At 40.1% G+C, this 14,297-nt stretch overlaps 1 protein-coding gene across 1 annotated transcript in view; it reads left to right on the top strand.

Moving 5' to 3' along the window:
* Window positions 1–1,342: 1,342 nt before the first annotated feature.
* The window catches only part of LOC107755490 (probable E3 ubiquitin-protein ligase TRIM8), an 18,222-nt gene continuing 5,267 nt past the window's right edge, over window positions 1,343–14,297 (top strand). The window contains exons 1-6 of the mRNA XM_016572291.1: window positions 1,343–2,690; window positions 7,539–7,634; window positions 7,966–8,199; window positions 9,490–9,521; window positions 9,633–9,748; window positions 9,877–11,901. Coding sequence (XP_016427777.1) covers window positions 2,118–2,690; window positions 7,539–7,634; window positions 7,966–8,199; window positions 9,490–9,521; window positions 9,633–9,748; window positions 9,877–10,520 — 1,695 coding nt within the window. The 5' untranslated portion in view covers window positions 1,343–2,117 and the 3' untranslated portion in view covers window positions 10,521–11,901. The remainder of the gene's footprint in view (window positions 2,691–7,538; window positions 7,635–7,965; window positions 8,200–9,489; window positions 9,522–9,632; window positions 9,749–9,876; window positions 11,902–14,297) is intronic.

Raw genomic sequence — 14,297 nt, 5'->3', positions numbered from 1 at the left:
TCTTTTCACAAGACTGTGATGACGCGTTTAACGGTCATCAGCATCGTAAATCCTCGAAAGTTTTTCATATTTGTATTTTTTTTTTAAATGTATGTAGCTACATTTATAACACTATTCTTTGTATTATATCACCTTTGCATCAAATTTAAAAAGAAACCGGTTAACGCTAATGTGAGGGTGTTTCTAATGCAGCGTCTATGGGAGGGACGGTAAATTTGACATCGTTCTCTCTTCTGACAGCCGTTATCAGTCTCTCTCAATTTTTTTCCTTTTATTGAAAGTCACGAAAACACTATCGTGGCGTTTTTCTTTTGCTATTTGAGCAAATGGGAACGCAAAAAATATATTTGTGGTACTCTCCCATTCACTGCTCTTCAAGTTAACCCAACTATGACGACTTCCGCTGCTGAGAAACCCGGAAATGTGAAAAGGGTCCATCTTCGAGATGTGGATGCCCTTTTAAACAAAGCCCGCCTCGTTGCTCGAAGCCCCTCCTTTTGGAATGTCAAAGCGGTGATGAGTCACGTGATTGGCGGAGTGGTCGTTGGGAGGGGAGGAGCGAGTGTGAAGCTCTGTGTGTATTGAAACTCTCTTTTCTGTCCCTGCATTCCAACCGTCATCAAAGCCTGGACGAGAGAAGAGGAAAAAAGCATAAATAATACCATGGTGAGATCGGCCCGTTTTGAAGATCGACCCATGGATGCACGTTCTCAGGAATCGGCAACGATAGGACTCGGAAGCAGCGAAGAATCGCACGCCTGTAATCCACTTTTGATTTCTTTTAAGCACTAAAGCGAGAGAGAGGCTTTATGGGGGCCAAACAGAGACGTTTTCTTTTTCATTTTTAAAGAGGGACGCAAGATGGCAGATGACAGACTCCAATAGCGAGAACCACTCCGTTTCGCTTTCAAATCTGAAGGGCTGTCTGTTCATTTTTGGAGGTGTAAGTAATCGGAATAAGACTTCATTTTTTTCCTCGCCTGAAGAGAGATCAAAGTGAAGGCACTCGGCAGTCCAGTTTTCTCTAGACTTGGTTACATACCAGTGTATGTTCTCTCTATGTTCCTTTGTTATAATGAGGGATGCGCGTAGTCTACACATATGTGTAAGAACTGACCGACTGGTCTAGTTAAGATCGGTTAAGATAGTTGTTTTCTATGAAATTCAAATATATAACGCCACGGGGATGTGCGATATGAATATTTTAATGTAAAGTGTAACGCACTTCTGTATGGAAATCTAGCAGAACCATTATAATCCTCTTTGGGGATAAAATCCATGTCCGTGTGATGCTATGTCAAAATAGCAGCGGACAAAACCAACAAAAGCCTTGTACATACCAGTGTATGTTCTCTCTATGTTCCTTTGTTATAATGAGGGATGCGCGTAGTCTACACATATGTGTAAGAACTGACCGACTGGTCTAGTTAAGATCGTTGTTTTCTATGAAATTCAAATATATAACGCCACGGGGATGTGCGATATGAATATTTTAATGTAAAGTGTAACGCACTTCTGTATGGAAATCTAGCAGAACCATTATAATCCTCTTTGGGAATAAAATCCATGTCAGTGTGATGCTATGTCAAAATAGCAGCGGACAAAACCAACAAAAGCCTTGTCCGTGAGAATAATAATTTACTTTCAACAGCTTTTATTAGTCTCTCACTCAAAGCTGTTCTCGAAAAACGGCATATCAACGTGTCTTTACCTAGTAAAGAGGAGCTGTCAGGCTGGTCTTCAGCAGACTGGATTATTCATAGTCGTCGTACATAACTAGTGGGCGCAGCAATTGGCGATACAAGTAGAATATGAACTAGTGTGTTGGCATTTAAAGTCACAAGACAGAAAAGTCCACTTTAGTGCTGTGGCAACAAAATTCTCGCCGACGCCTACAGTTGACACGAACGAATGAAGAAGTGGGTGGTGTAATGATGTTGCCTTGAGCTAAAGTGTGCTCAAAGTATACTTTCCTAGAGTATTCGCACTCTCATTGGCACAAAGTTGAGGTTTGTGGGATAAAACAAGGTCCTTGTGGTTCCCACACCACCCATTTCAGGTATCGACAGAGAAAACCTATTTTATGCAGTTTTTACCTTGACTTGTGAGCATTAAAGATGGCTGAGAACTGGAAGAACTGTCTGGAAGAAGAGCTCATATGCCCTATTTGTTTGAACGTGTTCTCGGAGCCGGTTCAGCTCCCTTGCAAACACAACTTCTGCCACATGTGTATCAACGAGGCCTGGTCTAAAGATACAGGAATGGTTCGCTGTCCCGAATGCAACCATGCCTACAGCCAAAAACCAGCTCTGGAGAAGAACCACAAACTGTCCAACATTGTGGAGAAGTTTAACGCGTTAAACGTTGAGAAGACGCCAGCGGTTTTGCACTGCATTCTGTGCCGACGCGGCCCTCCGCTTCAAGCCCAGAAGGTTTGCCTCAGGTGCAATGCACCCTGCTGCCATTCCCACGTACAGACCCATCTCCAACAGCCCTCTTCCAACGCTGGACACTTACTGGTGGACGCCGAGGACGTGCGGGCCTGGAGCTGTCCACAGCACGACGAGTACAGACTATATCATTGTGAAACCGAGCATGTGGCCGTCTGCCAGTACTGCTGCTTCTCCAGATGCGCTACCAACCACGGCCACGCGGTGTGCGATATAGAAGTCAGACGTAATGATATCAGAGTAAGTGGCCTCAATTTCTTGTCTTATGTTCTACATTCTGTTGTTTTACCTCCAGCTAAAGGTCATGGTTCACTTCTGTATTTGGCGGAGACGACGACGAGGTTTATCGATGTAGTTGCTAACTATTCTGTCCCCTTCCCCCCTTTTTTTTCTTCCATTTGAATGATAAACAATTGGGTAGAGCTGCAAACAATACCGAAGCTCTCCGTTGGGCTTATCTTCCCAGCACAGGTGCATCCTTGCGTAGCGTTTTGGGGAGGGGAGGACTGCGACTGGAGAATTTAATGATGAGTCTTATTTTCTGTGGCACAGATGAGGGAAAAGGCCAGATTTGGATTTAATTCACCCTTAACAACCTCTTGCATTTTCCAGGCTTGCTGCAACAAAACAACCTGGATTTTCTTGTTTTAAATAATCAGCATTGCACAAGGCTCTAGATGTTTTTATAGCCTTTTCATAAACCTAAAACCAAATCAAATTAATAGGCAGAATGGAAACTGCTCAGATATTATGTTTGCATCAAATATCTCAAAACAAATATCTTTAGTTAGTGCTGGATGTGTTACATATGAAGCTTTTTCCCCTTTGCAATAGCTTTATGTGTGTAAGAAGTAAAGCAGTGCACCTCCGATTTGATTCATGTGCATGCTGTCAGCATAATTTCCATTCATGTTGATTATATAAATCATATGCCATCAGTTATCCCAGGCATTTCTGTGACAGGACATGTTAGCAATGACCAATCAATCTACAAAATGAACCCTTGTTGTGTCGTAGCCCAAGCTATTTGAAACTGAAACCATGCCCGTTTGGGATGTTTCGGGATTTCCAGAGCTCTTTTTCACAGGTAGTCCTTGTTTGTGAATGTTAAGTTTACCATCTTTGATGGACACCCTTTGTCCTTCCACGTTCATCTGCTACAAGGCAAAATAGCTCTGTCTGGGGCTGTAGCTCAGGGCAAGGTTGCTATTGCCTCGTTCACTCTGACCTTGGTGGAAGAGACGCTGGTTTGAAATGACAGTGATTTTGAGCACCCTACCCCCATTCCCCCTTGAGAGAGGTCTGTCCTGGATGGCAAGCCAGCACCGCTGCCGGGAGGTATTAGGTTCCACCCTCCAGGCTTCTGCCGGCAGCCCGAGCTCATCAGTCACTACAATTAGGCCATGGTCTTAGATCCTAGAGCTTCAAAGACATTCTCTGTCTCCATGCGGTTTTCTGCTTCTTGACCTTTCTTCAGTTCCTGATTGTAGATGTAGATAAACACCAATTTAATCTGTATAGGAGTAGATGGTTCGGAACTTGTGTTTTCAGAAACCAAACACATATTTTTGGATATTGTGAAGCACTTCGCCAAATTCACAGTATTTCACCACAGAGATCGTTCACCCAAAATTAAAATTGTCAGCCCAAGCTATTTGAAACTGAAACCATGCCCGTTTGGGATGTTTCGGGATTTCCAGAGCTCTTTTTCACAGGTAGTCCTTGTTTGTGAATGTTAAGTTTACCATCTTTGATGGACACCCTTTGTCCTTCCACGTTCATCTGCTACAAGGCAAAATAGCTCTGTCTGGGGCTGTAGCTCAGGGCAAGGTTGCTATTGCCTCGTTCACTCTGACCTTGGTGGAAGAGACGCTGGTTTGAAATGACAGTGATTTTGAGCACCCTACCCCCATTCCCCCTTGAGAGAGGTCTGTCCTGGATGGCAAGCCAGCACCGCTGCCGGGAGGTATTAGGTTCCACCCTCCAGGCTTCTGCCGGCAGCCCGAGCTCATCAGTCACTACAATTAGGCCATGGTCTTAGATCCTAGAGCTTCAAAGACATTCTCTGTCTCCATGCGGTTTTCTGCTTCTTGACCTTTCTTCAGTTCCTGATTGTAGATGTAGATAAACACCAATTTAATCTGTATAGGAGTAGATGGTTCGAAACTTGTGTTTTCAGAAACCAAACACATATTTTTGGCTATTGTGAAGCACTTCGCCAAATTCACAGTATTTCACCACAGAGATAGTTCACCCAAAATTAAAATTGTCATGAATTATTCACCCTCATCATGTCATGTCTTCTGCAGAACAAAAAAGAATATATTTTGAACCTTTTTGCCTCTACAATAAAAGTCAGTGGGGTACAAAACAAAACTGGACCCAACTGACTTTCACTGTGTGGACAAAAACCCATTAAGATGTATTTCAGGATGCAGGTTTTCACCCGATTTCTATTTTTGGTGAACTATCCCTTTAAATTACAACAGTAAGTGACTTAATAGGGAGAAAATGGCTCCATATGGCTTTAAATTATGTACTGCTGCTGTAAAAATGTATGCAAGATAGATCTCCTGCTGTGCTAAAATGAATATTGCCCATTATACTGTAAATATGTGTAATTTTTGGTAATGTAGAGAGGTTAGTGTAGTCTGTATGAGTCTGATTCACTGCCAAATCCAATTCCTTGGATCCAAATCTTGGTAATGGATTTATGCCACAAGAAAATCGGTTGATGCACAAGCGAGATACACGAAAACAAGTCCGTTTACCCAGTACCATGTGATTGTGGATCCAATTTGTCATACGCTCAACAAACAAAATCTGTTGAAAGGAAAAGGTTTGGCTGCGCGTATCATCGGCAGTGATTGATGTAGTTCATTTGGCACAGAGGGTACAGTCAGCTGTTATAAGCATCTGTCAGACGTTGTGATTGAAGATCATTAGTTTGCAGCGCATCCCTCTCTGGGTCTTGTGTTTGTCCTGTACTGCTACATTCTGAAGACTGACATTGATTCCCTTTGTTTTTTACTCTTTGTAGACTCTTTGCTGAGATGAATCAGAATTATATAACAGCATTACTCTCGAGTGTGAAGAAAAATACCAAAGTTGACTTCTTTTGCTTGTGCGAGAATACCTGTTTAGTTAAATCTTTCATCCCGCATGTGAGGTTATTAAAATTTGACGTCATGCTACTGAATTAGACGTGCCCTCAGTCAACTTTGGCAGCGCAAGCCCTGTTTTTTTATGCTTTTGAGCATAAAGTGGCTTGATGTGGTTGAGGTTTGTCCTCTTTCTACAGGAAGCAGTTTTATCTGTGAGCTAGCCTTAGCCTGCATTCATTATGGAGCTTTGCTCCAAAATACACACTCACAGGGTCAACACGATTTGTCTCTGCCTTGGACGCAGACAAAGACAAAATGGGGAAAGACGGTGTGAAATGAGCCTTCCTTCTTTCTCGTTGCTCTCCTCTATACTGTCTTTCCTTCTCCTCCTCCTTTTTCCTCCCTCATATTCCCCTCTGAATATACAGATATGAAAAAAGAGCTTTGTTGCCATGACAGCACCCCCACCTTCTTTTTGGTGACTGCCTCTCGCACGAGGCATTTGTTTAATTAAAACTAATTTGGTTTGTTCCTTAGGTGCCACTGAACTTCTGTCAGACATCGCAAGTCGTTTGTTGATTGTGTTTTTTTCCCTTTGTTTGCCATTGAATATGAAAGGAAAATAATTGAAATTCCTCTTCAGCCACCAGTCCTTTTCCGCGGGGCCTTGACAGTTGCATTAATTTAAAAGAAAGGAACAGGAAGTTAGCAAAGTTACATTTCTGCCGTCACAACAGAACTGACTTTGTATCTTTTTGTCTCAGTGCTGCATTCTAATATTCTTTATGTAGTTTTTAAAATATGCTAGTTAACCAGAATACTAGATTGTTCAATTGTTATGTCATTGTCTTAGCAATAAAATAAGACTTAAATTGATTTTCTGGTATCCAGAATTCTTAGTTTATCATTCAAACTGAATTTATATTACAGCATTCGACATGTAGAACACTGATTCTTTTATGAATATTCTCTTTATAGCTGCATATAGTTTATATATGATCTTTGGTTCTTTGATCTTTGAAATATTGTAGATTTATTCTTTTTACTGATGATATATAATTAAGCAACATTGTGAATACTGTGATTTATTAAATACCCATCAAGTTTCCTTAGAAACATGTCATTACAGTAGTTTTGTGATTCTTCCTTGCTTTTTCAGTATGATATTAAGACATGCTTTTAATAGTGACTCTGATTAAACTTCTAGAATGGCATAAGATTTTGTAAGTTTTTTTTTTTATGTAAGTGACTGAAAACTCTGAAAAATTAATTTGCTTTACCACTTGGTAAATATTGCTGTTTGAAACTGTTGTTGTTGTTTTGAAGTATGCAAATGAAACCGATTAAATATCATTCTTCTTAGCATTTAGTTCTCATGAAACGCACATTTCGTGCACTAATTTGTTATTATACAATGTCATGCATACAGAGGAAATTCCTTTGTCCTGAAAGCCATGAACATTTTCACCAAATTGCCATTTCCACTCCACCTCAGGTCATGTAATTTCATAATATTCTGGAAATGGCAGTGGTGGAAATGACATTTTTAAAGTGAGGAATGAAATTGGCTTGGGTAATTTCATAGCCAGCATTTTATGTGTCCAAAATATTCAAATAATGTTTACACATTTTGCATAATTGCATACAAATTGCATTGCAGATTGGAAAGGACATATAAAAATATTCTGATCACATGTGGCATTTACCTTGCTTTTTTCCATACAATTCTTATTTCATCTCAAGCATGGTCTTCACTGACAATATTCTTTTAAAACTAGGAGCAGTTTGTTGCAAAATGGTTGATTGTGGTGGAAGGTGGTTTATAATTATTTCACTGTTTGTTTGTTTGTTTTTTATGTAATTGTTTATATATTTATAATGGATTACAGTTATCAGCTGATCCAGATCATCCAAACATGGCCAGATATTCAAATGTAGTCAAATCAAAACAGTATTGCCCTAATCATATCTTTTTGTATTTCAGCAAATGCTGATCAAACAGCAGGATCGAATCGAGGACCGGGTTCAGGACATAGAAGAGCAGCTCTACAAATTAGAATCTGACAAATGTCTTATGGAAGTAAGTGTGAAATGTTCATACTGTACACTGACAAGCTAAATCACATTATTATTATTAGCAGAACAACTGCATCCTGTGCTTTGCAAGCTTTGGAACTAAACACTTCGCTTTTTAATACAAGACACTCTTCCTATTACTGTGATTAATGACCACATTAGTACATTCGTACAGGTTTGAGATAAAGGTTATGCCTAGTTCTTGTACCATAACAAATCCAGTTCCTCAGTGGCTCTTCCCAATCATCCATATCAGATGCAGTCTCTGCTTAGCCCCCATTGTTAAGACAGAACAAGACTTGCATAATAAGTTATGGTTTTGTGCTGATCCTCAGGACAAAGTGCAGCACCTGAAGGAGGAGGTGCAGCTGCAGTATCAGAAAATGCAGCAGCTCTTGGAGGAGGATCTGGGGAAGACCCTGGAGGTCCTGGATAAGGCCCATTCCAAGTTCTGCCAGGAGAACTCGGCGCAGGCCCTGCAGCTTCACCAGAAACAGCAAGAGGCTAAGAAACTGCTCAGCTCCATCCAGATGGTTTTCGATAAGGCAGAGGACATCGGTTTTATGAAGGTGACCTGACTTTTATTGCTGTTGTCAATACTGCGCAGCCTGTGTTTGTTATAAATGGTGACATTTAGCCATGTTTTAAAGTCCCTTTGCCTTTTGTCGTGGTGAGGACGATGAAGAGTATTTTTCTGCCAGGCTGTTATGAGTGAACTCCGATTTATTGCGAACTATAACAGTGTAATAGTACACAAAGATGCCAGAAAATTATTATTTTTGGCCCCATGTATATTAGGCATCCATTTTTCATGTGCTGGATACACCGTTCACCTCTCTGGAATCCAGGATATATTAAGTATGAATATAATTTTTTAGGTTGGGGTTTGTTGTTTAGATTTATGGATATCAAGTCAGATTCAGCTATTTGTTAGTACTGAGCTAAACTATGTGATTTTAGAAATATTCATGTTCATGAAATGTTTAGTAAGGGGGGAACAAATACCGGTTAGCATAATTACTAATTCTATAGGGGAGGGAGAGATACTATAAACCAATAGAGATACTAAAACAAAGAGATGCTATAAATTTGGCTTTTTTTTCTCAAAGAAACTCCTTTGTTATTCTAATGAAGCTGTCAGTCTGCTGCAGGCATGCATGTTCCACATGCGTTTATCATCATCTTGTCCTTGAATTGCTTGTTCATTACGGTCTTATTTTAGCTTCTTGCATTCGGTTGATTTGCAAAAAAAAAAACTGTTCTGGAATTGTTTTGCGTTATTTGAAGTGCCAAAACCCACACAACAACTTTGTTTTGCAAAAACCCACACACAACACTGGTGGGCGGGGCCTGCTTGCTGTCTGTATCTATATTTGTCATTTTTCATTACCACTATAAAGCTTAGTTCTGATGCTGATACACAGACAATTTCCATATATAGTATTTTATCCCAGATAGTATTTTTTACAAAGTGCAAATAATGACAGATACTATAGGCACTCTAATTATAATATAATATAATGCAATATAAGAACATGTTAGTATATTTTAATGACATACTATAAGTATAATTAGAATAATATAATACATTATTTGTATCTTGTCTAGTAAAATTTACTATTATAATAGCATTTTAAAATTTTACCTTTTATAAATAGAGGCAGTGAGAATGGGTATAGGAAACAATGGGAAGAAAATTCCTGTGCGAAAATACAGTGCAGGCTTATTCTTTTACATTTACATAGTTACTCTGTTTTTATTGTTGTTGTTTTATCTTTATCTTTTTTTTAATTAGATGTATTTTATGTGCAGGAACCCTGTTATTGAAATGATATATAATATCTTTTTTTTCTTTTTAGAACACAAAATCTGTGAAAATACTAATGGACAGGTGAGTCACTGCAGAGTTTTCATACATGAATCATTATCATAAGGTTCATTAGTCATCATTCCTGTCCTGGCATTGTGTTAAGTATAAACATAAACATTTTTTGGACTCTAGGTCTCAGTCGTATGTGGGCAGCACATTGTCATCGTACAAAGTGGGCAGCCTCAACTCCAAACTCTTTCTGTCTGAAATCTCTAAAAGAGAGAAGAACCTCTGCAAGATGCTGGAAGGTATGCATGAAAAAAATACATATGTTCAAGTATTAATTATATAAAACCTTCTGAAGTTGTATCCAACTGCTCTTTTTTTAAATAATTAACCATTTCTGTAATTATTTTATCATCCTTCTCATTTCCAGCTCCGTTCAGTGCTCCCGCAAACTTTTTCCAGAGTATTCCGGCGTACCTGTGCGAGAAGCGCAGACACTCCGTGGCGTTCCCCGAAGGCAGCGGCAGTAGCCGAGCTGGCGCTAGCTTCATGGACTCTTCCTCCTCATCAGGCCCTGCGGCTGCCAAGCAGCCGTGCCTGAGTCTCACTCAGGGCTCTGCCCCAGGCGAAGGTCAGTCCTCCCAGCAAGCTCTAGGGCCGTGTGTCTCCACCCAACATGTAGGAAGCAGCAGCTCAGCCTCCGGCTCTCAACCCTTACCGCACTCTGCCTCGGTGTTCCCGCACTCACATTACCCAAACGGCAGCTCCTCCCAGCTGCCCCAGTACGGAGCACGGAAGATCCTGATGTGCACAGTCGATAACTGTTACTGCTCAGGGGTGCCCTCCGTGTCCAACCACCGCGGACATCCGCCCTACCCTCGCTCCAGCGCTTTCCCCTGGCCGGTGAGCTCGCAGAAGTACTCCCACGCCCCTCTGCCCTCGGCCCCAGCCATGTCCCAGTCTCTCCAGAGCCTGTCCATGCGCGACTGGATCGATGCCTCTCAGTCGCACAGGCACACTGACTTCTACAGCCTCTACGGCCAGTCTTCCACCAAGCATTACGTCACCAGTTAACCCCTGCTCCAGTGACTGCTGCCAGTCACCAGATGGGGTGTCTTTTTCCGCCGAGAGATGTCTTAAAGAGATGCACGTGGGGCAGTTTTGTACGCAGACCTTATCAATCATTTAGAATTAACTTGGATGAACTGCTGAAGTCCGAGCGCAGTGAAAAAGAAAGTTAATATCACAAAGTCAAGCATAGCTTTGCACATTATTTAGGCACTAATGGTGTTGTGATTATGTACCATGAACTCAAGTTGCTCTTCTAAAAATAACACTCAATGTTTGCAAGAGATGCAGAAATGATGGAGGATGCTGTCTTTTGTCGAATCTTCAATAATGTTGCACTTTCTTTGTAAGACCCAAATTTCGCAATTACCGTTGACTCATCAGGCGAAACGATGGAAGTCAGCAGTAAAACCATTAAGTCAGCTCTTAATGAAACTTAAGGCGATTTACTGTTGAGAGAATTGTAGCCCACGACGTTTTATTAACTTCACATGGTTGTCGTTTGTTAGAACACCCATGTGCAAAAACTCTGTATAGTTTCCCAGCCTTCCATATTTCAGCTTTCATTTGGTTTAAATTGGAGTCTGTGGTCTTTTGATTCGTCACAAATAGCACAAACACATGTTAATTTGAACCGTTTTAAACCAACCCGGAAACTGGAACAGCACAGCATTGTCATCGCCGCCATTGTTCGCTTGACCTTCCCTACTGAATGCAGCTTTTTAATGGAAATGCCCTTCACCTTGGTTCGCAGTCCTCTCCTTAGGCTTCCAAAGTAACCAAGAACGCGCCTCCACCCACAACCTTCAATCTGGACCCCATCCAGACGGCGCTGTGTCTCTCTCACGCCCTTCAAAGCCACAGAGACGCTCCCCTTTACATCCTGTATGTTAAATGCAGGATGCATTGGTTTCGCATTCTTTCGTTTACCCGTGGCCTCTCATTATATCTGACTCAACTGCGGCTTCAGCGCAAACGTGTCAGCCGAAGATGAAATGGCCTGTGTTCTGAGGGTCATGGTGCACTTGATGCCTCTGCATTTACTGTCAATGCTGTAATTGTTCTTCCTTGTGTTTCATGCCGTTTCCGGCTCCAAGCAACGGAGCCTCTGGCTTCCTGTTTGTTACTGAGTGCATGTGGAAAAGAGTTTATGAGCACTCGTAGAAAAATAATAAAACTGCTAGCAGTTATAAAATGACTTTTGAAACAGGGAATTAAGTTTTTGGTTTCGTTTTATTTTGTTTTGTTTTTTTAGATCTACTTAAGAGAAAAAGTGACCAATGAACATTATGAAACTAACTGAATTCTTGGGATAAAATGGAGGGATTTTCTGATGTAAATATTTTGTGAAATGAAAAAGAAAGACTTGTAATTAGGAAAGATCCTTGTTCAAATAAATGCTAATTTCAAGTTTAAGTTCTTTTTCTACAGTTTCTTTGTTTTTGTGCTGTATAATCAATCTTAACCTTAAGTTCTTTATGCAGACTTAAAATAGACTATATTACTAACATCACTATGGTAACACTTACATTTGACACTAAATTTAGATCTGTGTAAACCAAATTATTCACATAAATGCTTCCAGCTTAGACCAGATGTGAATGAATTTGAGAAATGTGCACTGTATTTTATTTTATTTTTCAGAAAGACTGTGAGCCCATTTTCAATGTGTTGGAAAAGATCTAGGTGCTTAAATCTAAACAAAATCAAACAAAATGAAAGCGAAAACACGCAAATGAGCCAAAGTCAAAATGCCCTTTGCCTCAGTTTATTGATTTCTAGACAAGAAATTTAGGTCAGTGTTGGTTAGATTCTCATTGTTTTCATCTCTCAACTGACAGTGACCCACTCACTCTTGATATGACTAACATATGAGAAGAAATTTTAAAACGGCTTCCAGAAGAGCCGTTTTAAATGCATGTTTCTCTGCTACAGCTTTGAAAGCTCAGTGTGAGGTTTTATGCATATAGGGATTCAATAGCTTGAGCATAATTTAGACACAGCCACCTGTCAGTGCGTTTACAATGGCATGTGAAAAATTGGAGGCAAATCGTGAAAAAAAACATGGGTGTGATCTGCATATGCTGACATTTGCTGTTTCTGCTAAGCCAATGGAAATAATTAATGTATATGCAACTGACAAAAATGAAGGCCTGTTCAGTTTTTTTTTGTTTTTTTTGTGCGTGTATACGTGAAGAAAACCAAAGATTTATTAACAATCTGCATGACTAAAGCCAAGTGATCTGAATTGGATGCCTGCCTCTCACATGTGGCTACATGTGGAACAAGGTGCTGTGAGTATGTGTGTGTGTGTGTATCTGCAAGAGTGAGTCTTTGGTGATGTTTGTATAACCTGTGAGTGAGCAGGGTTTCGTCTCCCCCTCCTCGGGTTTTCTTTCTTGAAAGAATGTCAGATGCCTGACTACATAGCAGCTCAGCATTTTTAGTGCATCACAAGGCAAACAGAAAAGAAAGGCAGAGATATTTGTAGGCTGGAGCACAGAATAGACCAACAAAAAAGGAATAAGAAAACATCTGGCTTCTCTGAAGGCTGCACAATTTATCAGTGCACTGCACAAAAACAGCTTCTGTATGGCCAATTTCCCCATTGGAAAAGACTGTATATAACTGTGTTTGCTAAGTGCTCCTGCTAGCGAAGAGCACAGCTGTCACACTGATGAAGAACTTCTGAATGTGATGCAAGGTGAAATAAAGGCCAATGCCTGAGTGTTAATATGAGCATATGAATTGCATGACATTTGATTAGTTTAGGGGAGTAACTGGCAAAAAGTAGCACCGTTATTCTAACTTAGCTGCATTTTTTTATTAGCATGACAGCAGTACAGCTGTTTTCAAAATATTTATTCAGTAAGTTATTTTTCCCCCCCAAAAAGAACAGTACAGCTTGAAAAAAAATCTACTTGGGTTTTTATATCCTGTGTAGATAACCAAAATGGGACTTTTGTAGCTGTGGTAGCTAAGCTACAGGCTAACTGGTAAACCATATAGTTGGCCAATGTCACAAATGCACTATATGGCCTACACTGTGCACTTAAACTACACACGTGATCTACTGTGTAGTGTGTGAATTTTATAGTTATTTACCTATGTCATCCTCCATCAGTACTCTGCTAAGTAATTAAGGCTGCAACTGTTAATTGCATGAAGTGTCCAACATTCAAAAAATAGTTATTTGGGTATTTAATGAGCACTTTTTTTTTTTTTTTACAGTTAATGAGCACTTTTTTTTTTTTTTTTTACAGTTTCAATGTGAACACGCTACTCACACTATTTATACACCAACATGGCATAATGGTGTGTATGTAACTTGGCAGCAAGTAAGATGGCAGGCTAATAGGCAAGTGGTATGTAAAGCTGGTATAACTGGTTAATTGGTTAGCATATAAATGGGAAAAAAGAAGCTAGCTGAACTGAACTAGTATTGCAACTGCATACTACTCTTGCTACTCCAACCATACATTTATATAGCAGAAAAAGTAAGAGTAGTATGTTGGTATGTGGTCCCAGTTTCAGCAGTTTGACCATGTATATCCAGAGGCGGACAGTAACTAAGTACATTTACTTGAGTATTGTACTTAAGTACACTTTTTGAGTATCGGTACTTTACTCGAGTATTATTTTTCCTGGGAACTTATGACTTTAACTTCACTACATTTGAAAGACAAATATTGTACTTTTCACTCCACTACATTTCTATCAAGATCCTCGAAGTAGAAAGTCGTTACTAGGTGGCAGCTTTGAAACTCAGTGGGTGATTTTTTT

The sequence above is a fragment of the Sinocyclocheilus rhinocerous genome, unplaced genomic scaffold (assembly GCF_001515625.1).
Source record: "Sinocyclocheilus rhinocerous isolate Xijiao unplaced genomic scaffold, SAMN03320098_v1.1 scaffold140, whole genome shotgun sequence".
In the NCBI taxonomy this organism is placed as follows: Eukaryota; Metazoa; Chordata; class Actinopteri; order Cypriniformes; family Cyprinidae; genus Sinocyclocheilus; species Sinocyclocheilus rhinocerous.
Note: the sequence above shows the minus strand (reverse complement) of the source record. Positions and strands in the feature narration are given on the sequence as shown.